Source organism: Siniperca chuatsi, linkage group LG4 (assembly GCF_020085105.1).
Source record: "Siniperca chuatsi isolate FFG_IHB_CAS linkage group LG4, ASM2008510v1, whole genome shotgun sequence".
Taxonomy (NCBI): Eukaryota; Metazoa; Chordata; class Actinopteri; order Centrarchiformes; family Sinipercidae; genus Siniperca; species Siniperca chuatsi.
In genome coordinates this window covers 7,649,026-7,672,325 of record NC_058045.1, presented here as the reverse complement: position 1 = coordinate 7,672,325, position 23,300 = coordinate 7,649,026, and the positions used below count along the sequence as shown (strand labels likewise).

At 41.7% G+C, this 23,300-nt stretch overlaps 1 protein-coding gene across 3 annotated transcripts in view; it reads left to right on the top strand.

Moving 5' to 3' along the window:
- LOC122874554 (PDZ domain-containing RING finger protein 4-like) overlaps positions 1-23,300 on the top strand; it is a 123,325-nt gene that overhangs the window by 57,906 nt on the left and 42,119 nt on the right. The window contains exon 1 of one of the 3 annotated variants that reach the window (XM_044192579.1): positions 10,599-11,030. The exons of the other annotated variants lie outside the window; for them this stretch is intronic. Coding sequence (XP_044048514.1) covers positions 10,962-11,030 — 69 coding nt within the window. The 5' untranslated portion in view covers positions 10,599-10,961. Of the gene's footprint in view, positions 1-10,598; positions 11,031-23,300 lie in introns of those variants that run through there. 3 annotated transcript variants of the gene reach the window in all.

Genomic DNA, 23,300 nt, shown 5'->3' with positions numbered 1-23,300 from the left:
ATGGCCGCTACAAAGAAATACGGCCTTTATATGATTATGCAGTAGTTTTTGTCCGCAGCGTAGATTTAGAGCTCTGATTTTGCTTGTTGACCGTGGTTTATCTGTCCTGATCGATGCTTTTGTGCCCGTGAAATGTTTTGATGCTTCAGCTGTTGTACCAAATCTGTAACTGCAAATCTTGTCCAAGGATTTCAAATTTTGTTTTGACATGAAACTTTCTTGTAGTGGCCCACTGATCAAAGGTCCAACTTTGTCATTCAGAGTTCTCACAACAGTACGGTCGAATACTGAAAACATCTCTGAAAGGGTCTGGTGTGTGTGTGTGTCTGTGGGTGTGGGTAATGGATTTTTAAAATGAATCTGCAGAAGAGTTCTTTGTCATTAGCTCTGTCAGACAGCCGGGGTTGCCATGGTGACACAACCAGCATACCTGCCAACATTTAGGTTTCAAAATACAGTGGTTTCTTTCGGTGGGGGGAGTTAGATTGACCGCCGTCCTGCCCTGACGATGGCCCGTCTGCCTACGCAGAGAGCAGCTGCGCACACACGCCCTTTGGATCGGGTTGTGGGTTGCCAGGTTGCGTTGACAGAAGGGTTGAAATTGTATGTAGTGTTTGGATTGACTGTCTGGCAACTTGGGTGATGTCAGAAAAACATCCAAAACTTGGATCCGTGTATGACGATTATTCATAAATTTGAGGGCCATGCAAATTACAGGAGTTTCCCGGGAGAAACAACAAAACGGGTGACCAAGGGATGTGACCAAGGGAAATATCAAGATAAAGTTCTTGTAGATTTGCAGACATTACCATTTGTTCTGTCAGAGATAATAAAGAGGGAAACAATAAGTAACGTGAACTGACATTGATAGTGTTTAAGTTTTGAACAAGAAAAGAATATATGTTTGACCTACAGATTTCACTTTAATTCTTGCCTTCATTCCTTATTTGCCTCTTTTCCACTCATGGTAATAACTACACACTAACGTTATCCAGATGTTTTGTGTATGCAAGGAGCTTTTGAGATAACAGCACATGTAATTAAACATGGTTTTGTGAAGTACCAAATGGATGCAAACACAGCAGACTCTATTGTGCTACAGGACATGAAGCTGTATTTGTCGTGGCCAACACTGAAACATTACCCGTCAGACACTATCTTATCCAGTCCCCTAAATTGGAGTGCCAACACACCAGCATGCGGCACAGCACGTTAAATCATACACATCTCCCTCTCCCTCCTTTTGGTTGTTGCTTGCTCTTGTTTTCTTATCAGGAGGAGAGAAAATAAGATTCCTGCCCCCTGGGTATCATCATTATTCCAGACTAATCTGTGTCCTGAAAAATAAGCGTGTGATCCATCTGCAGGTCTGTTATTACCACCGGATCTGTAGCCATTCTCATTCTCTAGCATTGCAGTTTAGGTGAAGGTTTTAAGCTGATCCTCAGGCGCACCGATAGCTTTCTCCCACCCGGCACAGGCAAGGAATAAAAGTCACCAAAAACACAGCATATAGGAAATGAAGGTGTGTTTGTGCACCCACCAGTTCAGCTGAAGCGCATGGAGGAGCACAATGAACAAGCCTATCACAACACAAATTACAGAGTACATGAAGGGTGCCGGTAGAGGTCCGCTGCTGCATTGATGTAGAGCAAACACAAATTACTGTGCTGCTGTCAAAGTCTGACTAGATTGAGATATACTTTGTTTGTTTTTCAACTTTTCTAAATCTTATTATTTTTGCCTCGCTGCTTTGGAGCAATTGGGAAAATTACATCAGTTGATTTTAGTAAACCTTAATACCAAGGTCATATTACCAATGTGCGCTGCAGATTGTGCTGTTACTTTAAAACTACTGATTGAAAATAAAATGACAGTTCAGCAGAAAATGTCTGCATCAATTTCCTTCATTAAATCTTTTCCATCAACATGTAACTTTTATGATTTAATCTTGATGCCAGAAGCTCACGAAACACACAGATTTAACACAAAATTGTTTTGTTTTTTTCACTTTGATTGTCACTCTGAAAATATGGCTGAAATCAAGCTGTAGACCTACAAAGGAGGCAGACATGCAGAAGTCATTGTCAGTGACCTGCAAAGTGAAACCATAACACATGCCACACACCTAATGTCAGCTGGCTGACTGGATATATGTTAAAGCTCCTTTAATTGATTTTTTTGGCCACTTGGAGGCAGTGGAACAAGCTGAAAACACATCATGTGACATATTATCACATTCATCCAGCAAGACACTGAGCAACATTAGCATTCATTTGGACTCGTGTTTTTGGCCACCTGATGAATGCAAGCCCAATATTCACTCTCCTTTTAGCTCTGTTTTGGTCTCCACCAATTCCTGAGAAAAATACATGGCTAGATGTTAACTTTCTTTACTAGCTAATTGCTAACTTTATCTGTCTGCTGTTTGGTTCTGGGCAGGTAGTGTACAGTGGGGTTATCAGAGCTTTTCCAGCACAAACAGCTGCCTACTCTGCGTCTGGAAACAAGGTTTATGAGAGTTTGCGGTCTGGAAAACCAAAAGACCAAGCTAAAAGGCACTAAAAAGTGAGTAGAGACGCATAGAGCTGCAGTGTCATGTGATAATATTCTGTGGGTGTGTCTTTCACATCACAAATAGTCATTTGATCCATTGTTGACATAAAAATATTTTTTATTGTAGCTTCAAGTTTTCTCAAATGCACACTTGGAAATGTTTGAGAAATTGGGAAAGCAATCAACTGCTGGGTGTGCTTTATGTGACTTTGCCTCAACATGACATTGGGAAAGAACACGAGGATGCTGTTATTGTGTCCCTGAAATGAGATGACCTGTTGGTGACATTGCCTTAAAAAGGCCTTGCATAGGTCATAATAAGAGATTGCATGTTTTCTATTTATGCTAGAATCAGCATAAGACTTGAATAGATGGAGCAGAACAGGTTGAGTCCAACCCATTTGCCCTCTGAGATTGTCTCTATAGATCCGCTTTCTCTCTTCAGGAGCACAAAACTCTAATCCACAATCAAAGGTGTATTGACTGTGTATTGACGAATAGTTAGCCAGCAGTGGGCAGAGTGTGAAATCAATGACATGCCTGTTGTACATGTTTGCTGCTTGTTGTCAGTGAGAGTTGCCACCTTGAGCTTCAGTGACAGTACACAAATTGATTAACCCTCTTTACTTGCTCTTAAACATACAGGTTTTAAATATTAAAACATAAGTAATTAAAAATATTTACAGTTTTATTTCTGGATCCACCAGTTATTGAAATTTATAGGTACATATTTGCAACAAGTTGAGTTTATTGCAAATCTGTATCACTCAGATCATCTTTATTCAGGATCAAGGAAGGCTTGGTGACTCCACCAAAAGTGTTTTTTTTTTCTGAACACTAAGATGATGTAAAATACCTGCTCCACTGTCTGCTCCACTCCTGCCCTCCTTGAACATAGAAACACAAGACTAGATTTCTTATCTGAGAACTAAAAATACCTAGGAACTTTGAATTTATCAAAGTATGTCCTTGATCACAGTATTTATTGTAGTTTAAGACCTTTCTTTTTTGATTCAGTGTCAACTCACAATCAGGTAGCTTTTAAATCTTTTTTACTGTACGCACCTTCCCAGTGAAGGTTTATACAGCTGGGGATCTCTCTGGTCTTGTTACTGTATGTCAGATAATATAATAAAAAGGGTGGAGCCCAGCACACAGAGGGATTGTATCTGGCCACAAATATCATTAAACACCTCCAGCAACAGGAGCAGGCAGACCTATGGACCTCTTTGTCTCTGTAAGATCTCCAGATACACGGCGCATGCTTCACAGCTAAGCTTTATTTATGCTTGAGTGCTTTATGCATCTTAAAGGATTACTATTCATCACAGGGTGGCTGGGGGAACTTTAACAACCATCAAGGCTAAATATAAGGGAGCTGACATTTTCACCTTAGTTTCCCCAGAACTACAGGGAGGTTGGTGCAGCAGTAGTGCAGGATGTCCTGAGGGCGTCCTGCTACACAGGTGGTGTAGGGGTCACAGGTGTCATGTGATTGTGAGTGTTTTCATGGCAGCAGTTAGTGCAGGCTACAGACTCAGCAGCCTGGGGTTGAATGAATATGAAAGCAGACAGAAGCGTCCAGCAGAGAAGGTAACAGGAACGTCTTGTCTTTCACTCACCGCTCCCCTCATTCCCCTTTTCTCCTGCAGCTTAAAGCGTCAAATCGTCAAATGTTTCCTCTATGAAAAGGTCACTACTCTTACATGTGTTAAGCTGATGTAGTGATTATTGCTCATGCGCAGAAACCACACCTGGTTCACTCATGATAAACATGTCTGACATGCTGGGAGAAATTCAGAGTATGGCCGCAGAGAGTAGTGCACAGCTGAAGTGTGATGAAAATGATGTTATTCATATTAAGGGTGGGTGCTGTCAATAAAATCTTTTTCTGTGTAATTCTATATTGGGATATTGATATGTATCTACTGGAAAATTCAATTAAAGCGGCAGTACTCGTTTTACGCAACAATTTAAGTTCTACTCAGCCATGAAAACGGTTGTATAATTTATTCTGTGGTTTTGGAGGGTGCTTCGTCAAGTCTGAGAAAATAACCCCGCTTGGGCTCAGACTACAAATCTATAACAGAAAGCCTGTGTTACAAAGGAGGTCTAACGAAAAGATGTTGTTGTTGCATTATGGTGCTTCAAGGTAGTGTATGCACATCCCAACATGATATCAGGTGCATAGGCAAAAAGGCAAAAGCTCAAGAGAAAACCCATGTGTACCACTGTTTGTTTATATCTTTTATTTTATTGTTTATAGAACATTGATGGGTCCTCTCTTTGTGTAAAAAGGTCTCTCCCAAATGTCTTAGTAAGATGTAGCCTACTATGTTAATTATAACTAGCTATTTACTAGCTACATCACTAATTTGAGATGATCTCTCTTTGGGAGTTAAGCATTTGATCGCACCCCAGTGACTGATATGGAATTGATATCTCTGAGTTTCATGTTGTAAATATTGTAAATAATTTGATGTGTACTTACTGATGTAATTGATTGTATCGACCTCAGGATTCACACCTGAGCTGAATCAGGTGAAGTCTATATATGTACTTCTGTGGTCATATGATGAGTATACATGATGAAGACCTACTGTCGAAACATTGTTATTGTATTTAATAAATCATACTTTTTGGGAGCATCTATTCAGTATGCGGACGCCTTTTTCTCGAGATTTTTACATCGTGAGCTTTTTGAGCTTGGCCCATAACTAGGGACTAAAAGTCAGGATATTTGAGCCTGTGATGCTTTGATTTAAATCATTCTTTTTTAAATGTGTTTGTTGTGAGCCACCCAACTTTATGGAAGTGCAATACTTAATTACTGGAGTGTCCTTTTTAAGAAACTGCTGATAGATAAAACACACAGATCAGAATGTCTGTCTGTTTTGGGCTAATCCTGTAAAATAATTCCTGAAAAAACAAAGTCCTTCATCACACTGATGTAAAAATCCTGTAAATTCAATGTTACCATTAAACAGTCCTGCTTATTCGTAGTGTTGCCTGGAATGGCCTAATACAGCCAGAGAAGTTAAACAAATAGTTACCACGATATAAACTGTATTGAAAAATGACTGTTTATACATTTCTATCATCTCACGGTATATACAGTATTGTCAGGTCGCTCAACTCTAATTCTGATCATGCATACTTCACTTAGACACAGACACAATCTCTGGTCTGATGGTGTAGGCAGCACTCTCGTAGATGCACCACTAAGACTTGAATTTCATCCTGATCCCACAGGCAGACATTTTCATTCTTGTCTTTTGCCATTTTCCCCTTACAAAACCAAAAGCTTGTCACTTCCTCAGCACTTTCACAGTCAGATAGTGAAAAGCTGGAGGTTCCTGTCTGATGCTCACTTTGTTTCATCATCATGCAGACAGGGGGGCATCAGGGTTAACCAGATTTCATGTAGGATGTCTGTGTTGCGTGAAGTGTGTACCAGTATGTCATGTGCTGCTTTGTGTATAAGTTTAGGGAAAGCTCCTCAGCAGTGGTGCGATGCCTCAGCGAAGAGGCTCATTAGCAACAAAACACATGTCAATGTCAAGCACGCTGAGCTTTGTTAGAATTTACCTTTTACATGTCACCATTAATTCACGAGAAACAGCAAGGGGATTTACTAGTTAACTAAGGTTACTAATATCTCATTGCAGATTATTAGCGAGGTAGATACATAAATACAGTCATTATTAGATAAACATGCTAATCACAGGGTCAAATAACCCAGTAATAATTAATCGGTGTAATTTGCATGATTTGAAAATAAAGCCTAAGAAACTTTGTGTGGGCAGAAATATGAGTTTAAATAGCTTTTTAGGCTATGAATTAAATGGCCATTATGTTGATTGCTTGAAAAGCAACATTGCATGTGTTATCATGCAAGGCAGCCCTACAATGTGCTATTTTTATCCATGGTCATGTTCCCACATGAATTAAAGATTCAAGCCTTTTTAATAATTTATTGTCATTGAGAAAGATGTTTTGGTTGGCTTCCCACAGTCTGGCCACGCTGGCTTTGAAGCACCCACCTGTGCATTCGTGTGCACACTGGACCAACTCCCGTCAAAGCTGTCATCAGAGGAGCAGGCTGCGACGATGATTCATTCACAAAAGGGCCTCATTTAATTACTCCCAAATCAAGCCACATGGATACCCATGAGGAGCGGCTGCTTTACAGCGACAGTGGGCGATCAGATCTGAGCCAAGCATCGCATCACAAACCACTCTCAGATCCTCACGGCTCTCCATTTACGTGAACAGGATTTCAATCTTCAGCGCTCACACCAAAGAGATTTCCGCCCACCTGGTGTGTCAGAGCTGGCCTAATAAACCTGTTTATGTCTTAAACACTGCAGGGACACATGATATTCCTGACAGACATTGCCATAGACAAGTAATCACAGCAATAACTGCTCCTTATTAAATCCCCAGCTCTTTTAAGATGCTCTCTTGTTTGTTGTCAAGGTTACCATAAGCTTACACAAGTGTTGGAATACAGACATCTCTTCCACTAGCCTGGGATGTTCCCCACTTTTCTGTCCCAGCTAAGCTTTGTGTTTGTTAGATTCAATAATACTCATCTCATGTTTGCGATGTGTGAAATATCAGCATCTCAGATGATGAGCGTCTTCTTTCACCTAAGCTGCTGCCAAAAGCCTCCCTGACAATAGCAGTGATTGGCAGCCACAATCATCTTGAAAAGTTGCTGCCAGAATGGAAATGAAAAATATGCTCCATGTTTTACCTACTTTAAAAGTAATTCAGATGGGATGCATGTCAAGTGGTTGAACCAGATGCAGTGGAATATTGAATTGATCCAACTTTTGAGCTCTGGTCAGCGGTATTTATCCCTGGACAAGAAATCGATACAAATGCCATTTGTGGGTACTGATTTTGATTTCATATTCCACACTGCGGCATCCTGATCAGTTGTGTTTTTGTTGCTCATTTTATTGTTGTAAGTGTGTATGTACTGTGTATATGTGTGGCAAGACAGACAGAGAAAAAGACTTTATGGCTATGTGAGCAATATGTCTGAGGGAGCAAGGGTTTACAACTCGGCCATATACCTACATTACACACTTGGCTGAAGGTTATACCTCCAGGTTTAAGGTGAGCTCAAATATCAGTTTGTCAGAAATGCAATTGAAGAAACCTCAAAATACACCCATCATGGTGAGGACAGATCACTTCTCCATGCCCAGCGATGTGAGGCCCATTAACTGAGAGAATGAACACGATTGAGGGCCTATTTCTACCCGAGCAGGCAAAGGGCAGACCGGATGATAAACGACTGCTGGACAGTAGGAAAAGGACAGTGGGAAAGTCGGAAGGACATGAGAAGGAGACAGAATCAGTGGCTGGCAATATGAAATACAGACATTATGCACAATTGCTACTTTCATTCTCCATACAGATGTTAAACCATAAAATTTATCCAGTAAGTTTCTTATATTGCTAACCCTGATCATAACTTCCACATAAAAAGTCTACCAGGGACAGGCACAGAGACAATTTATACATCCAGTACAACTTCACCTTGTCAGAAAGTAAATGGTTTTACTAAATGTATCTATAATGTGCCAATCTTGCCCTCAGGTCGCATTGGAAATGCAGTCTCAGGTAAATTCACCCTGTCACAATGTAAAACCCACGGCCATAAAGCACCTTGAGAGCGCTTTTATCAGACTTAATGCACTCTTCAAAGTGCATCCTTCACTCTGCATGTCCCATCAAGAGGTGCTGCTTGACCGCAGGCAGAGGCTACTGTATCAGTTTCACTACAGAGATGACGAGAGAGACCATTTGGGTGACCGATAAGCATCTTAACCTTTAGGGGTCAGTGAGTGCAACATCACAGTGATGGTCATCCAGACCTGAACCCTGAGTACACTTCTTCACATGTACTAATATTGGATATTTTCAGCACATTCTCAATTCAGTATTTGTCTTTCGATGCATGGGGACGTTGTATTCGACCCTCAATGGTTTTACATTTTCCATCTGTGCTGACTTGAGACAACTAGGCAGACAGTCCTTGTTGTTCACAAGCACTCAAGCCACGATATACAATTTCAGGAGACTGCTTCTGACTCACATTTTCTTCAGTCCATTGTACTGCAAGCAAACATAGCACCCCTGTTCATCAAATGCAATATTATATCCCCGCTCCCCAGTCTCCCAACAAGGCCCTTTGATGTCAAATTGAGACTTTAGTGAATAGCACTTCATGGATTTGATATTGCCTGGCAACTGCAGAAAACCCACTCCTTGTGGCTTCTTCAGGATGAGGAGCGGATGGTAGCAAGGACGGTTTGGGTGGCGGAGATGGTGGATGGTATTAACCATAATGGTGCTGTATCATGTAGGTTTCTGTTTGGCTTGCCTCCAGGCAGTGGAGAAAAATTTAAAGCCCAGAAAATCGGATTATAGAATCTGCAGGGGTGGGATACCCAGTAGCCAGCTGATGAGCGCTCATCTACACTTAGCAGTATTCCGCACAGCGAGCCCCACTGTTGGCTGGGAGGCCAATTTGTTAACAGTTATTGCTCGTTAGTGTAGCTTCCTGCTAGCGAAAGGGGATTCCATGGTGGAGACAATAGCCAAGGTCTATGGTCTTGCAATTATCTCAGTTTGAGGGAAGACAGTGGCTGATATATTGTGTCTGAAGTCTCTGGATTTGCTGATTGCCAATTTACTGGGAGGACCCCCATAATCAATGACAACTGTAGTGCCTACGGAGTTATAAATATGCAATCATTTGTTTTTCCTCTTATGCCAGTTCTCATCCCTAGCAGTCTGTGTCAATTTATATTTCACTTTTTAGATACTTGGGCACAGCAACGTTAGGGTCCATTAACTGTATGTACTCCTGAAAGACTGTACATTGTATTGTGATGATGTAGAAAGACAACTTAGAATGCTGAATCTCTCGTCTTCATTATAAAAAGGGCTGCAATGAACAATTATTTTCATTATTGATTTATCTGCAGATTATTTTCTCAATTAATCGATTAACTATTTGGTCTATAAAATGTAAGAAAATAGTAAAAACATGCCCATCACAATTCCCCAAAGCCTGAGATGATGCCATTATATGCTTGTTTTGTCCAACCAACACTTCAAGACTAAATATATTAGGTTTATTATCACATAAATCACAGAAAAGCAGCAAAATCAAAGATTATTAGGCATTTTGCTTTTACAAAAAATACAATGGAACTATCAAAATAGTTGCAGATTATTTTTCTGTTGATCAACTAATCGATTAATCGAGAATTTATTTCAGCTCTAATTATAGGAATTAAATAAGAAATAAGGAAACCTACATAGGGCTACAACTTATGTGTATTTTCATTATTGATTGATTTGATTGTTTTTTCAATGAATTTATTGTTTAGTCCAAAGGTGATGACCAACAGTCCAAAACACAAAGATATTCCTTAAATCGTGATATAAAACAGAGAAAAGCAGCAAATCCTCACATTTCAGAAGCTGGAAACCAGGATGTTTGCTTGTTAAATGCCTTAAGCAATTAATTGATTATCAAAATTGTTGTTTATTAAATTTCTAGGATCAACTAATTAATTTATTAACTAATTATTTCAGTACTAAACCTATTGCCCTTATGTGCTGTAAAGATCTCTGCTTAACCAATGTGATTCCTTACTTCCTTCAGAAATAAACACTACGTGACAACACATCCTCCACTCATGATGCAGATGAACACTCAATGAATAGCCTCAGATGCAGGTAGGTTACCCATAAGCCCTAGAAAACCTCCTCTGCCCACAGCGTGTGTCGTCTCGGCACAGTCAGCCCTGCCCAAGCTCCTCACAGGAGCTGCTCACACAAAGGAGCTTATTGTATAACTGTGCCTCAGTTTTAATGAACCAGCACTCCTGCTCTCACACACTCCCTCCCTCCTCAGTCCCCTCCCCTGCTCCCGCCTCCCTCATGAATTTCACAGTGCTCCCCCTCACTATTCATGAGCTGGTATCAGCGTAGTCATGTGCCGAGGACGAAAAAGGGGGGAGTGTCTCAGTGAGCGAGAGTCACAACTCCGGCGTGCGAGTGTGTGCAATAGAGGGAGCAGGAGAGGAGAGACACCGGCTGATGCTGACACGGCTGCTGCTACTTGTGCCGCTGCTGAAGCTGCTGCCACACTGTTCTCATCTGAACCTTCATCTGTTAGACTCAGCTGGAGCTTTCTGTTCCTTTTGAGCTGGGGGTTGTTTATGACGTTTATGTGTGAATGGGATGCCTGAAAGAGATGCTTGCTAAGGAGTGACTGATGAGAACCAGCGCTCCGGTGTGGAGGGTGACCCCCTGTGTCCGTACCACCACTACTCGGGGAGAATTGGACGCCTGGCGTTTCCACGACGATTATAATGGGCTGCAATCTGTGCACTTTACAGAAGCGAGAGGAACACTACAAGCTGCTGTATGAGATTGCACAGGTGAGCAGAGGCACGGTCGGCTCTGGCATCGATTGTGAATGTTGTTGTGTATGATTCATTATGCGTGCTGTGCGGAGAGCAGTTCTAGGCTGCTGCTGCTTGTTTTTGGAAAGAGGTTCCAAACCAAAGCAGGAGCCTTGTTGAGAGTGTTTTAGGGAGAAGATTGAAAAGGTATGAATGGGAGATTAATACACTAAATGAAAAGTGAGGCAGCGTAATGGAGAGAGAGGCTTCTTACTCACCAGCAGATGTGTTTTGAGTAATGAGCAGTTGCTTAGAGAGCAGCTAGTGTGCAGCCCATTCATCCTGCTGCATGAATGAGCTATTTTTTTATTTATTTTTTTGATAAAATAGTAGCACATGAAGAAAAATTTGCTGGATGTATTTGTGCCAATTTCTGAGTCCTTGGATGATGTTCAGAATGTGTCGTTGGACATGTTCACACACATTAAAAGTTGTGTTTTGGCACTTCTGGTGTCACTGTGAGTAGATTTCTTTTTAACTTCTTGGAGAACACTTGGTCTTACTTCTGATGCGACTGCAGAATAAATGTGCATTTTTATGAGAAATTCATGCTCTGCTTTTTTATATGCAGTTAATTCTGCGCATTTAGTGAGTTAACAGACAAATAGGCAGAGGACAATATCTCACATTGCGGGTAAGAAGAACAGATAAACAAGCAGTCACCTAACCACCTCCAGTCTCCCTATCAGCCCTCTTCATGTGACAGGCTAATAACTGTGAAGCTCAGTGTCTCCTGGAAGTGGAGTAGTGCTCATCCCCCCCTCCAGTAGCGCCTGCCTTCACGCCACTGTGATCACAGCCTCATTAGCTGTTTTATACAACCATCCTGTGCATTAATTAGACATGAAATGTCTCTCTTTACCCTTGTGAAGAGATGGGATGAGAAGAAACGAGGATAACTTGGGTTAACCACTGCCTGTAGCTTTCAGCTCGTGTTGCAATTCGAAACGCTGCCAAACTCTGGTGATGGACATTGTCAGTCAGATTTGGAACTGCATGAATGATCGGAGAAAGCTGTGCTGCAAGCTTCTAGATCAGCAGTTGAGGAGGCTGCATTCACTAATGGTCTGTTTAATATTAGCAAACAGAAAGAACTGTCCAGGGACCATGAAGGATGAATTGGTAGCCACCGCAATGTCTGCCTTTCCTCAGGGGGACCATAAAAATAGTGCTGTCTTGGTGCTTATCTTGGCTTTTGCGCCTCTCTCCACACCAGTTGTTAAGAAATAGCGTTGACTCCTTTTCTTGTGGTTTAGCAGAGGGGATCAGTATCCACCAAGTGGGCCAGTCTCCAGGGCACACTCGCTGTTGACAGGAGCTCTCTGGCATGTCTGTCCACCCACTGATATACTGTGCTGGTTCAGGCGGGAGCTGCAACATCAGCACCTACTTTCTGATCACCACTGTGGGAGGGCAGGCGGGAAGGATATAGAGCATGGAGGATAAAGACTGGGATGGGAATAGAGAGTAAGCCGTTTAAAGATGGAGTTGTTAGAGAAAGTGCTAGGGAGGAGAGAAGGGTAAAAGGGAAATTAAGGAAAGGAGCAAACGTGAAACCTCACTAATGCAGGTAGAAGACTAAAGAGGAGAAAAGATGGAGGAAGAGAAGTTATCAAGTAGACTTTTTGGTCTTAAATTGTTTTACCAATAAAAAAGACTCCACATACTTCCTAGAAAACCACCTCCTCTCACAGTCTTGCATGTACATGTTCGTGCACACGCTCACACATGTCTTCAGAGACAACAAAACAAGCAGTACACCCTTGGCAACAACACAGCAAATGCATAAAAACAGCAACACAACTGGTAGAATTAAAGAGGAAGACAGACAGGGAGGAGAGTCTCCTCCAGGCAGTGGAGTTCTCCCTGCAGCTATAGAAGTGTGTCACCGTGTCTTTGTGGTCAGTAGAAGTGTGTTGTGACAGTAGGAAGCTGCGCTCACCGCTCACACCGCCGGCAACCTAATCCTCTTTCTTACATATCGTCTCATCTGTCTAGCTTACTCAGCTCCCCCCCTGTTTTTTTTCTATCATTCTCACTCTTCCTTGCTTAGTTCTTTCTTCTGTCTTTTTGTCCTGTCTGTCTGTTGAAACACACACACACCTAGATATATACATCAGACACACACTCGCTACTCTACTCTTGTGATTATGCAGAGCTGGTGAATGTGCGTATGCAAATGAGGTAGAAGTGGTTTGCTGGTGTCACAGCGTGACTGACCGGCCTTGCAGCAGGTTGATTCGAGGAGCAGGAGTCAGACACAGTGGTTGGTTAGCCACCTTCCTCCCCTTCCCTTCACACCCAGAAACAATTTTGACACTCTCCCCGTCTGCCTGACCCCACTAGCTGTTGGAGATTTATGACTAGCTGGCTCCCTCACTCTCTCTCCATTCCCCCTTTCTCTCTGTTCTCATGGCTGCTGTATGGAAATGTTTTTACCTTTCTCAGCTGGCCTGCAAAGCTATCTCACAGGGCTGACATTTTTTATTTATTGTATCAGCTTTCTTGCCTGGACAAGAGGACACGGGAAACTTCCTGTACCTTCGCTCTTTTTCTCGCTCCCTATCTTTCCAAACTCCCCCTTTATTATTTTTATTCCAACCAATGATCATTCCTTGTGCATTGTTCTCTTTTTTTGATTCCTCTGATCTCTCATCTTCTTTGATTACATTTCTTTCAACCTTTGCTCCAGCCTGCTCTCTGCTGGATTCTACTCCAGTTAACCTTCCAATGATTGTCCTCTGTGCAGAGGAGAAGAAGTAGGAATTTTCTTTTCTCATTTTTGGTCAACAAGGATGAAACCTTGTTGAACCTATTGACCCGAGGTTCAGCGGTTCTCACACTACCGTCAACCAGACTCTTACAGTTTGCATTCTCCACCAGACTACTGCTCAGGACATTTTTGCAGACAATAACATACTGTAGTCGATTCACTCTGTGATCTGGCAGAGTTTTGTAATTCCCATTGTGTCCGTGAGCTCCCCTCGTGAGTGTCACACATTGTCTGTGCACCACTGAAACCCAGTGATGTGTGGCTTTTTTGGGGCTAATTAGCAGGATGGCAGATGTTGATGAGAGGAGCAACGCAGCGTAACTCAGAGTTATGTTGATAGGATGAGATTTTTGCAGTCTGCAAGTATGTTGATGCATTAATGGTCTGCATTGTCTTTTGACAAAAGCCTTTTTTCCAAATAGGGTTGCAATCAAAACAAAAGACCCAAAAGGACTCATTTTATGTGTCAGAACTCAACAGTTAGCACTGGTGTTGAGCCATCATTAGGCTACAGTAGCAGCCAGACACTCTTAATGTTGCTGGGTAATGAATTTCATCCTTTAAAACGCAGAGTACAGACCCTCTGTATTTCATTATCCTGTTTTGTAATTTTCTAATAAGCCCAACTTTGTTACTAGAAGTTTTGAAAGCAGCATAGCCAGTTTTATAAGTTTTATTAGATGGGAGCACAATCACTCTCCGCTGCATTTGAGAAATAAATGGAAAGCAGCTTCTCAGCTCAATGAGGCACAACACTCCCTGATAACTTGCTGATGCATATGAATGAGAATGAGGCCCCCACAGAGCACACACACACACACACACACACACACACACACATATCTGTCTACAGGAAACAAAAACAGTCTTAGTGAATATTCTAACGATAAAACCAGAAAGCTGCGTTTATGAATTGTAAAGTGTGACAGCGCTCAGGAGGCCAACTGTAATGGAATCTCAGATTTTAGTGATGTCATGTTGAACAGTGTCACCAGGTTGACAGGACAGGAGAAACAGACGTGAAATGAAGCAGATCTAGAATTCATTTGTTCTTGGGGTGAAGGACGATTCCCAGGAGTTTGGTCCTGCAGTGAAGTGGATATTCTGCACCATGTGGTAGCATCAGATGTGAAACCTGTGGACCAAAGAAGGTCTAAGGAGGACACAGCTGACTTGCTGCTGCTTCTGTGATGCCACTGGCCATGTGTGTAATGGATATGCATTCAATAAAAGGTTGAACAGCTATCACAAGCGCCATGCTTTCTGAGAAAAGGGTTGGCAAGCTCCACCGGGCTGCATGGATCATCACATACAGAAGACCAAAGTCTACATTTGTGTTATCTGTGAAAGCAAGGGCAATGGTTTTGCATTTAGTCTCTAGAGTTGCAAAGTGGGAGAGGAGTAATCTTGCGTATCCAGGGCTTCGAATTTTCTGCTTAGACAATGTTAGTTGACTTACAGTTGGAGCACTTCCAAAGAGAAACTCCTTGTTGAATCATCAATACAAAAAATGACAAACAATAGGCTATCTGTTTCTCTGATAAAATGCTTAAGATAGCGCTTCACTGATTTGGCTCATACTTGTCAGGAAGAAAGTCAGGTGATTTTGTGTCACAGCCATTTGATATTGATTATGGTGTTCCTCAAGGAAGCATTCTGGGCCCTATTCTGATTTTTTTTTTATAAATTCTCCCTCTTTTTTTCTGCTTAACAATGATTTAATCCTGTTTTATGAAGCACTTTGAGCTGCATCTTTGGCTTCTAAATTGTGATGGCTTTGATGGTACATTAAGGCCGTTGAACCTTTCTCTCAACCCCCACTACATCTTCAGCACTATCTCCAGACAGTTAACTACAAATGTTCTCATCCATCTTCTTGTCCCATTACGTTTTTTTTTTTTTTTGAAAGATGTCTCAACCATTAAAATTGATAGAAGTGAAGAAAGAGGGGGAGGAGAGAAAAAAACATGCTGCTTGATTTGATCTTGTGTCCACCAAGGAAAGATTTGCTTGAAATATAATCTGGGCTTTCAGCGCTGCTTTTAAAGTTCCCGAGAAATACAAAGGTCCATATTTTTGAAGATCTCCGTGGACAGACAGATGGACAGATGCATACACACAAATCCTTTTCATGCCTTACTAATATAAAGAACCATATTTCTGAGTCAGCTACCATTCCCATCATTAGTTCCAGTGCTCTTTCTGTGCTTCATCCTACAGCTTCTAACCAGAGGCCCGATCTGTCAGCCAACCATGTTTGATTACAACACAAATGGATGTCTGCGAGCTTTGCCACTGTCTGTCTTTGGGTTCCCAGCAGCTGAAATTGAGATCTAAATATGTTTTAGATGATTTTTTTCCACCTAGGCTGTTTACAAAGGAGCAGTATTTACATCCTCACACTATAGCTCCCCTCTCAGCGTCTAATGCTATTCTTATACTTATCAAGTTGAAGACGCTGCAGAGAGTGTTGCATAACCACAGTCTCATGCTGACTGTGTAACTGGAGATTTCAGTCTTAATTTTGTGTGAATCACACATTCAATTGCTTGACTGCTTCTGCATAAAACGGATCACAATAGCTCAAACAGTTTAAACACAATGTTGTTTTAGATAAGAGATAAAAATAAGTTAAATTCCAGATCACACATTTTGTCCCGGCGATGTGCGCTGTAGTCCTCCTATACAGATGATGCCACATTTGCCACAAGACATGAAGTCAATGGGTTTTATCAGTCAGTCCACTAAATCTCACCGTGAAGGAGCAGGAGGGATTTAAGAGGGAGTTGATGAATTGACCTTTTCCTTTTCATCTGTTTCTTATCGCAATAAGAACCCAGCTGACCTTTTCAGCCACATATCCAGTCTCCGGACCCCCTCGTCTCCTTATGCCTCTCCAACCAAACATGAACATAGCTCTTCAAAATTAGTTTTATCTCCCGTATGTGCTTCCGTCTGTACTGATTTCTTTCATCTGACTCACAGCTACCGCCAAGGAAAAGCGGCACAAACAAACCATGACATACCATTTTCCTTAGGGAACTAAAGCTATTTATCAGAGAACAAATTTCTCTACATCTCACTGCTGGGTGTCAGATGTGGAAGTACTTGTTTTGGCTGTTTGCTGTTCTAAGGTATTCAGACAGGGGCTGTGATAGGAGGTTATCGTCTAATGTACGTGCACAGAAACAACAAGAAACCAATTATAGAAGCAAACAAAGTCCTGGAGGTCATTATACTCATTCACCTTCCTTTTTTATTTCCATCACCTCATTAATTCATTGGGATAAAAGTAATTTCACTCTGGGTAAGTCGAATGAGGATGACATCAGCGTGGCGTCATCCATGAGTAACACCGAGCCTTGTCTTAGTGCATGTTTTACTTTCACATGCTCATCAAGATCAAAGGCCGTCAACTTCAATCAGACTGGAGGAGCGACGAAGAAAATGAACTACATGCCTGAGTATCTCAATGCCAATCCCCAGTGAACCAGAGCGTCTATCTAATCAATTGAAACCAGTGTAAGATGACTCAGATGGTGTGTGTGTGTGTGTGTGTGTGTAAAGAGCTGGGAAACAGCATGTTACTGTGGCTTTGGGGATATAAAATATTTTCTGTCTTTACCATATCTGCCAGTAAACAAAGGACAAAGGAGGCATATTTTTCTGCCCACATTATTATTATCCATGACTTGTTGCCCTCAGTATAACTCAGAACAAGACATTATGCATTTCAAAGCAGACATTTTTTTTTCCTTTACACACACGCATCTCTGTGTGCAAGCTTGACTTTTAATGGAAATATGAGTATGCATGTGTGTGTATAGAGATGTGTGTGTACACTCAGAATTATTTGTGTCTGTCTAAATTGGTTTACGTCTGTGCTTGATTGGAGCAAGTATGTACTGCGTGTGTGTTTTATCTTAATGTGTGTGTCTGTGTATGTGGTCGCTTTTACGGGAGACTTTGGACTGTTGAATTCTGCTCTCAACTTCTGTCCGTGTGTGTGCGAGGGTTTGCGTGTGTGTGTTTATCATGTGCAGAGTGAGAACAGACCTGACAGCTTGTGCTTTTCACTACAAACATTGGTGAAAACAAAGAGCTATGGGATATACACAGGGGGCTGTGCATCTGCATCCAGGGTGCCTCTCAGCTGATTATCTGAGTTTAAGCAGACAGAAGGGCCCTCATTAATTTATGGCCATTCACGAGATCTTCCCTTCTCCTCCCAATTAGTGGAGATTGTATGCTGGGAAGGAAGGAAATTTCTGCAAGAAAAACATTCAATACATGTAACAACCATAACGACTATGAAACATTAGGTACCTCTGAAAAAAAGTTTTCCGGGCTTTAAGTTTCTGTCAACTTCTCCTTTGAGTGATGGGGTCCGACATCAGCACACACGTTTTCTACCACGTGTCTGTATTTGTGCTTTGTCTGTGCCTCTCTCACTGGTTTTGTCAGCAAAACCGTGTTAGAAAAAGGTGATGTCTGTTGTTTTTGTGCACCAGTCAGAATTTAGCAATATACAAACTCGAATCATATCAGCTGTGGGGTTATTTTTTTTTGTTTTGTTGCCAGTGTCACAGCATCTGTAGTACTGGAACGCTGATTTTTACGTATAGCAAAATTAATTCCCACCAAACTTGAGGCTACTTAAAGGCCGCAACATACAGAAAGTGCTGTAATCAGCTGCGTCACTTAGGTTAACAGATACATGCAGGCAGAGACTAAACAAAAGGCTTCTTCAGGAATAGTGTTACAAGTTTCCCGCTACTATGCAGCAGACCAACGTTCGTGCACTTATTTTCCCCCTCTCTCAGTGTTTGCCTCTGACAGGTTCATATTAGTTATGATCCGCCCTTTTGAGGTTCAGCAACCAATCAATAAAAAAATGTCAACCAACAGCGAGATGCCACTGTCAATCAAATCTGATCAAAACACAGCCACACGGTCCCGATGAAGCAGATTTTTTGATTGTTAAACTCTTAATGAATAATTGATTAAACGAATAATAACTAAGGACATTTTTTCTAACTAACTAGAATTTTTTTCTTATTTATCATGAACATTTAACATTATAGAGAAATAATTAAGTTTGAAAAACCAAGTGTTCAGTTGGGTACTTGATGTCATTACTATTTTTCACAATATGGGAAATTAGGGCAAAATATCATGTACAACAATTAAATTAATGTTCAGTACAATGAACTTCCTCTGTTGCGTTTTACATAAGACAAAATGTGTAAAAACCTTCAATAACTAACTCATTTGGTTAGTTTTCAAATAAAATTAGCTTGGAATCATTAAATCACATAATTTCATAAAATAAAAAAATATGTTTCTATTATCAGGATACAATAACAGCTGATATAGACTAATGTTGAATCATCGCTGAGCTCCAGATGACATCGGAAAAATACACAATATATTGTCTTCATTTACTCGTGAATCGGAGATCTGCATTTTTGTGGGTGTTTTCAGTGCTGCTGCTGGATGGTGACAGAAACAAGGTCCTCTTTTTACTGACAGAATACACGGGCTTTCTCTTATCAGTATGATACAATATGCTCAGCGTCCAGTTTCCCCCCAGCTGCAAGATATCGGCTCCAACATCACCGCTGACATTTGGAGAAATAGGATGGTGTCCGGGCAGGAGCTGCCTGTGTCGATAAATAGGGGTGACAAAGACTCGAGTACTTGTGGTAGATGCTTTCAGTGACGGCCATTTTTTACTCTTTGTCTGTCTTTTACTCAATCTCTACTTTTCTTACATTGCTCTTATTTATACGTTAACCTCTGCATGAGAGCCTCAGAAGGTGTGGATTGTCTGTGACAGGTGTGTGTGTGTGTGTGTGTGTGTGTGAGGATGACTGATGCTGGTGTAGGTCAGGAGATCAGTCTGTGTGTTGGGGTTGGAGGAGGGGTAGTGCTGGGGGTGTCAGGGTGACACAAAGCCCTCCGGATGAGGCAGCCATGCTGGGTGTCACTCCACAGGTCAGCGGGCACCCCCTGCGGCTCCCATGATAAGCCCGGCCTGACAGCCGTTTGATAGGAAGGGCGACGCACAGTCACACCTCCCTGCTCCACAGCTCGCATGGCCTGGCCCTGGGGAGGAAAGCGATAAGAAGCTCCATGAATGCGGTCACTGCAGTGACATCAGCTATCTAACAGTCACACCTAAAGGCTCAAATCCAAAGAAAACATAAGGGGCCAGTCGTATCAGGTATTATTAGCTAGAGTACAAAAGCCAGACAACAAGCCCTTAGCCACATCGCAATCTGAAAACAGAAACCCTCAAGCTTTATTTAAAAAAAACACAGCTGAGTGTTTAAGTTTACTGTGGCGAGCGGAGCCGTGCCCTTATTGTTGCTGCTGCTGTCACACTGACACACTGACACAGTTCCAAAGGCCTCGCTTTTAATGAGCTGCATTTGCAATGAGAGCATCACAATGGCTTTTTAAAAACTCCAGCCTTTCTCAAATGAAATCAATGCCTCATCAATGTCGCTGACACCTCAGCGCAATGTAATTCGATTGCAAAATCTATTTAAAAGTCCAATTGCATTAGAATTTGAAATAAGCGGGTCTGTGGGTTAATTGATTTGCAAGAAATGTTTCATATGGAAGAGTTTAAATGTTAATCTCCATACATTGAATACATTTTGTTGCAGAAGAAAGCAAAATGAAAGTACCATTTGAAAACTGAGGCACACTTCATTTTATATGTATCAAAATGATCGTGTGAGAGAAAGGAAACTATTTTTACAACACAGCACATTGTTGTGAAACAGCAGCTAGCAGAAGTTCACAGTAGCAAGTAGATGCAATCTTTGTTAGGTTGGAAGGACGAGCGTGTTTTCTCCCCCGCAGCACTTCAGTCAACCCAGCACCTCCTACACAGCCCAGATCCTCTCACAGTCGGGCCTCCTTCCTCACAGCCTCAACACTAGCAGGCAGCAGCCACACTGAGGAGGGGAGCCACCTGCCTTATTCAGCTCCTTGTTCTGTGGCAACATGAACTTGCATTCAGAGATTTGAGTTGTAAAAGCTTAAAATTGTGTTGCTCTTGACTCGTTATAAGGCATTGTAATTTCATCATAAAACCTTAAAATGCATTGGTGTAATCCAAATTTACAATTTTGTTTCCGGTCTCAAGGAGTTGCCTGACAAGAACTATTATTTACTTTCCAGAATAATTTATATACACGTTTGTCTCATCACACCCAATATAGACATTTTTTATAATTAAATATTTTTTAACCCTACATCTGTCTTTGGTGAACGCACACTGCAGTGGCACTGTGTTTTTCTTCCACTGGTCCAGGCCCATCCACCTGGGAGCTCCAATCACAGGCCTGGCTTGAGGCCTTGGTTTTCTTACCTAGAGCAATGTTACTCTTTCCATCTTGGCCAATTTATAGTTTGAATTGTTCTTAATCTGGCCTTTCACTGGGACCAGTATGCCTTCCACCATTAAAAGAGAGCAATTCATAATTCACATTGTGTCACAAGTGAACTGAGTATCGTTGGTTTCATTCACAACTGAGCGTAGGAGGAGATCGATAGGAAGTTTGGTGTAACATCTGTCGTGATTTAAGTTTTTCACTGGAATGCTGAGGTGAAGCTGAGCCTGAAGGCAAAGCTCTCAATTTATCATTATACGTTCGAACCCTCACCAATGGTCATAAGCTCTGAGTGGCTGCTGAAATAATTAAATCACGTAAATGAGATTCCATTGTGGCTGGCTGGGCTGTGTGAGGAACTTTGATTACTGGAAGTAAGACCTTGGAGTTAAACCACCGTTCAGTTGCGTTGAAAGGAGAAAATGGTTCAGGCATCTGATCCTGATGCCTCCTGAAAGCCTTCAGCTGGAGGTATTCCAGGCACGTCCATCTGGGTGGAGGCTGCAGAGAAGGATGTCTCGCCACCATGACCCAGACCTGGATAAGCAGTGGAGAATGGATGGATGTACAAGCCTACATAAATACACTGATGTATTTGAACTTAAAGACATTTTGGATGTATAGATATAGAACTGTGGATGTCGAAACAAAACCAAACTTTGCAAAAACCAAACTAACTGTAGACAAACTGTCTATAAATGTATCTCTGTCTCAGTGGATGTGCAGACTCCTTTGTTGATCTCACTGTCCTCTGGGGTGAATTGTGCGAGCGAGAGAGACACAGATCAAGAAAGACAAGACAGAGACTGGATAATGTCAGGGGAGCGCTGAGCGGTAGTCCATTAATGTCATCAGCATGTCACTAACTCTGAGTGTCATCGGTCCACGTCAGTTTCTCTCCATCACTTGTCAAATGTGTAGTGGGAGTGGCTGCTGTCATCACACAGACACTCTGAGAGCTTCCTAAAAGAAATAACAGTGACTGATCAGTGCCAGAAGACCACACTGAAGTCCCAAAGCTTGCTTCAGCCAAACATACTCAGCAGCAAATGATGCTTCATTTAACTGTAAACAAAGTTATATGCACTGTGTATGGTTTCATAAAAGGTCTGATTTATAGTAATAGCAGTTAAATAAAGTGAATTTTATTTGAAAACAGTGTTTTCCTCAGAGGTGTGCCTGAGGGAATAGCACAGAGGTAATTATTACAGGAATGTCTGTTTTTAGACGCTGAGTGCATTTTAGACTGTGAATTAATCAATAGCAGAATATGTTTTGAGATAGAGAGACAAGGGGGTGGGATGAGGATGGGCTACTTCCTCCACCAGAGGGCTGCTATTCATCAGGGAACTGACAGAATGCTGTAAAAGAAAAAAATGTTGTTTTTTTTTTTAAATGGACGAGGAGCAAGCAGATAGCTACCACTTGACACTGTGCTTCTGTGTGTCTGGAGGGGGGGGGTTATGCAAGTGTGTGTGTGTGTTTGCATGCCAAAACATCATATCGTGCTTTTTCAGCTCTCCACTAGATTTCCCTGCTCAAGGGAGAAAGTTGTATTTCAGGAAACACAAGAGTCTGGAAATATCCCGGTTGCTTGGGGAAAATCTATCACGCTTGCTTGTTCTTTGTACAGGAATGAATTTGGCAGTCACTCCACTAGGGGAGTTCCGTTTTTCTCTCCGTCTTTGTCCGACAAGTCTACACCGCAGCCTGCACCTCCGTGATGGCCCCAGGTGAATCTAAGATATATAGGTCTTCTTATGCCAGAAAATGGCCACTGAAGGCTGAAGCATGCAACAGTGGAGAAGTCCTTCGTCTCATAAGAAACATTATTAAATACAGATGTCACTTCTAGCCATGATTTACTGAAAACGATCAAAAAAGCAAAAATATATTTGTACCAAAAGCAGGCTATATAAAGGTTTTTTATTAATACACTTGGAATCTTGGATAAAGCTGAAATGTATGCTTAGAATGCAGGTCACTTGGGATATAAATAAAAGCCACTGGAAGGACTGGCATTCGAGTTCAGCCATATTCTTTAGTAAACTAAGAATAAATTATTTG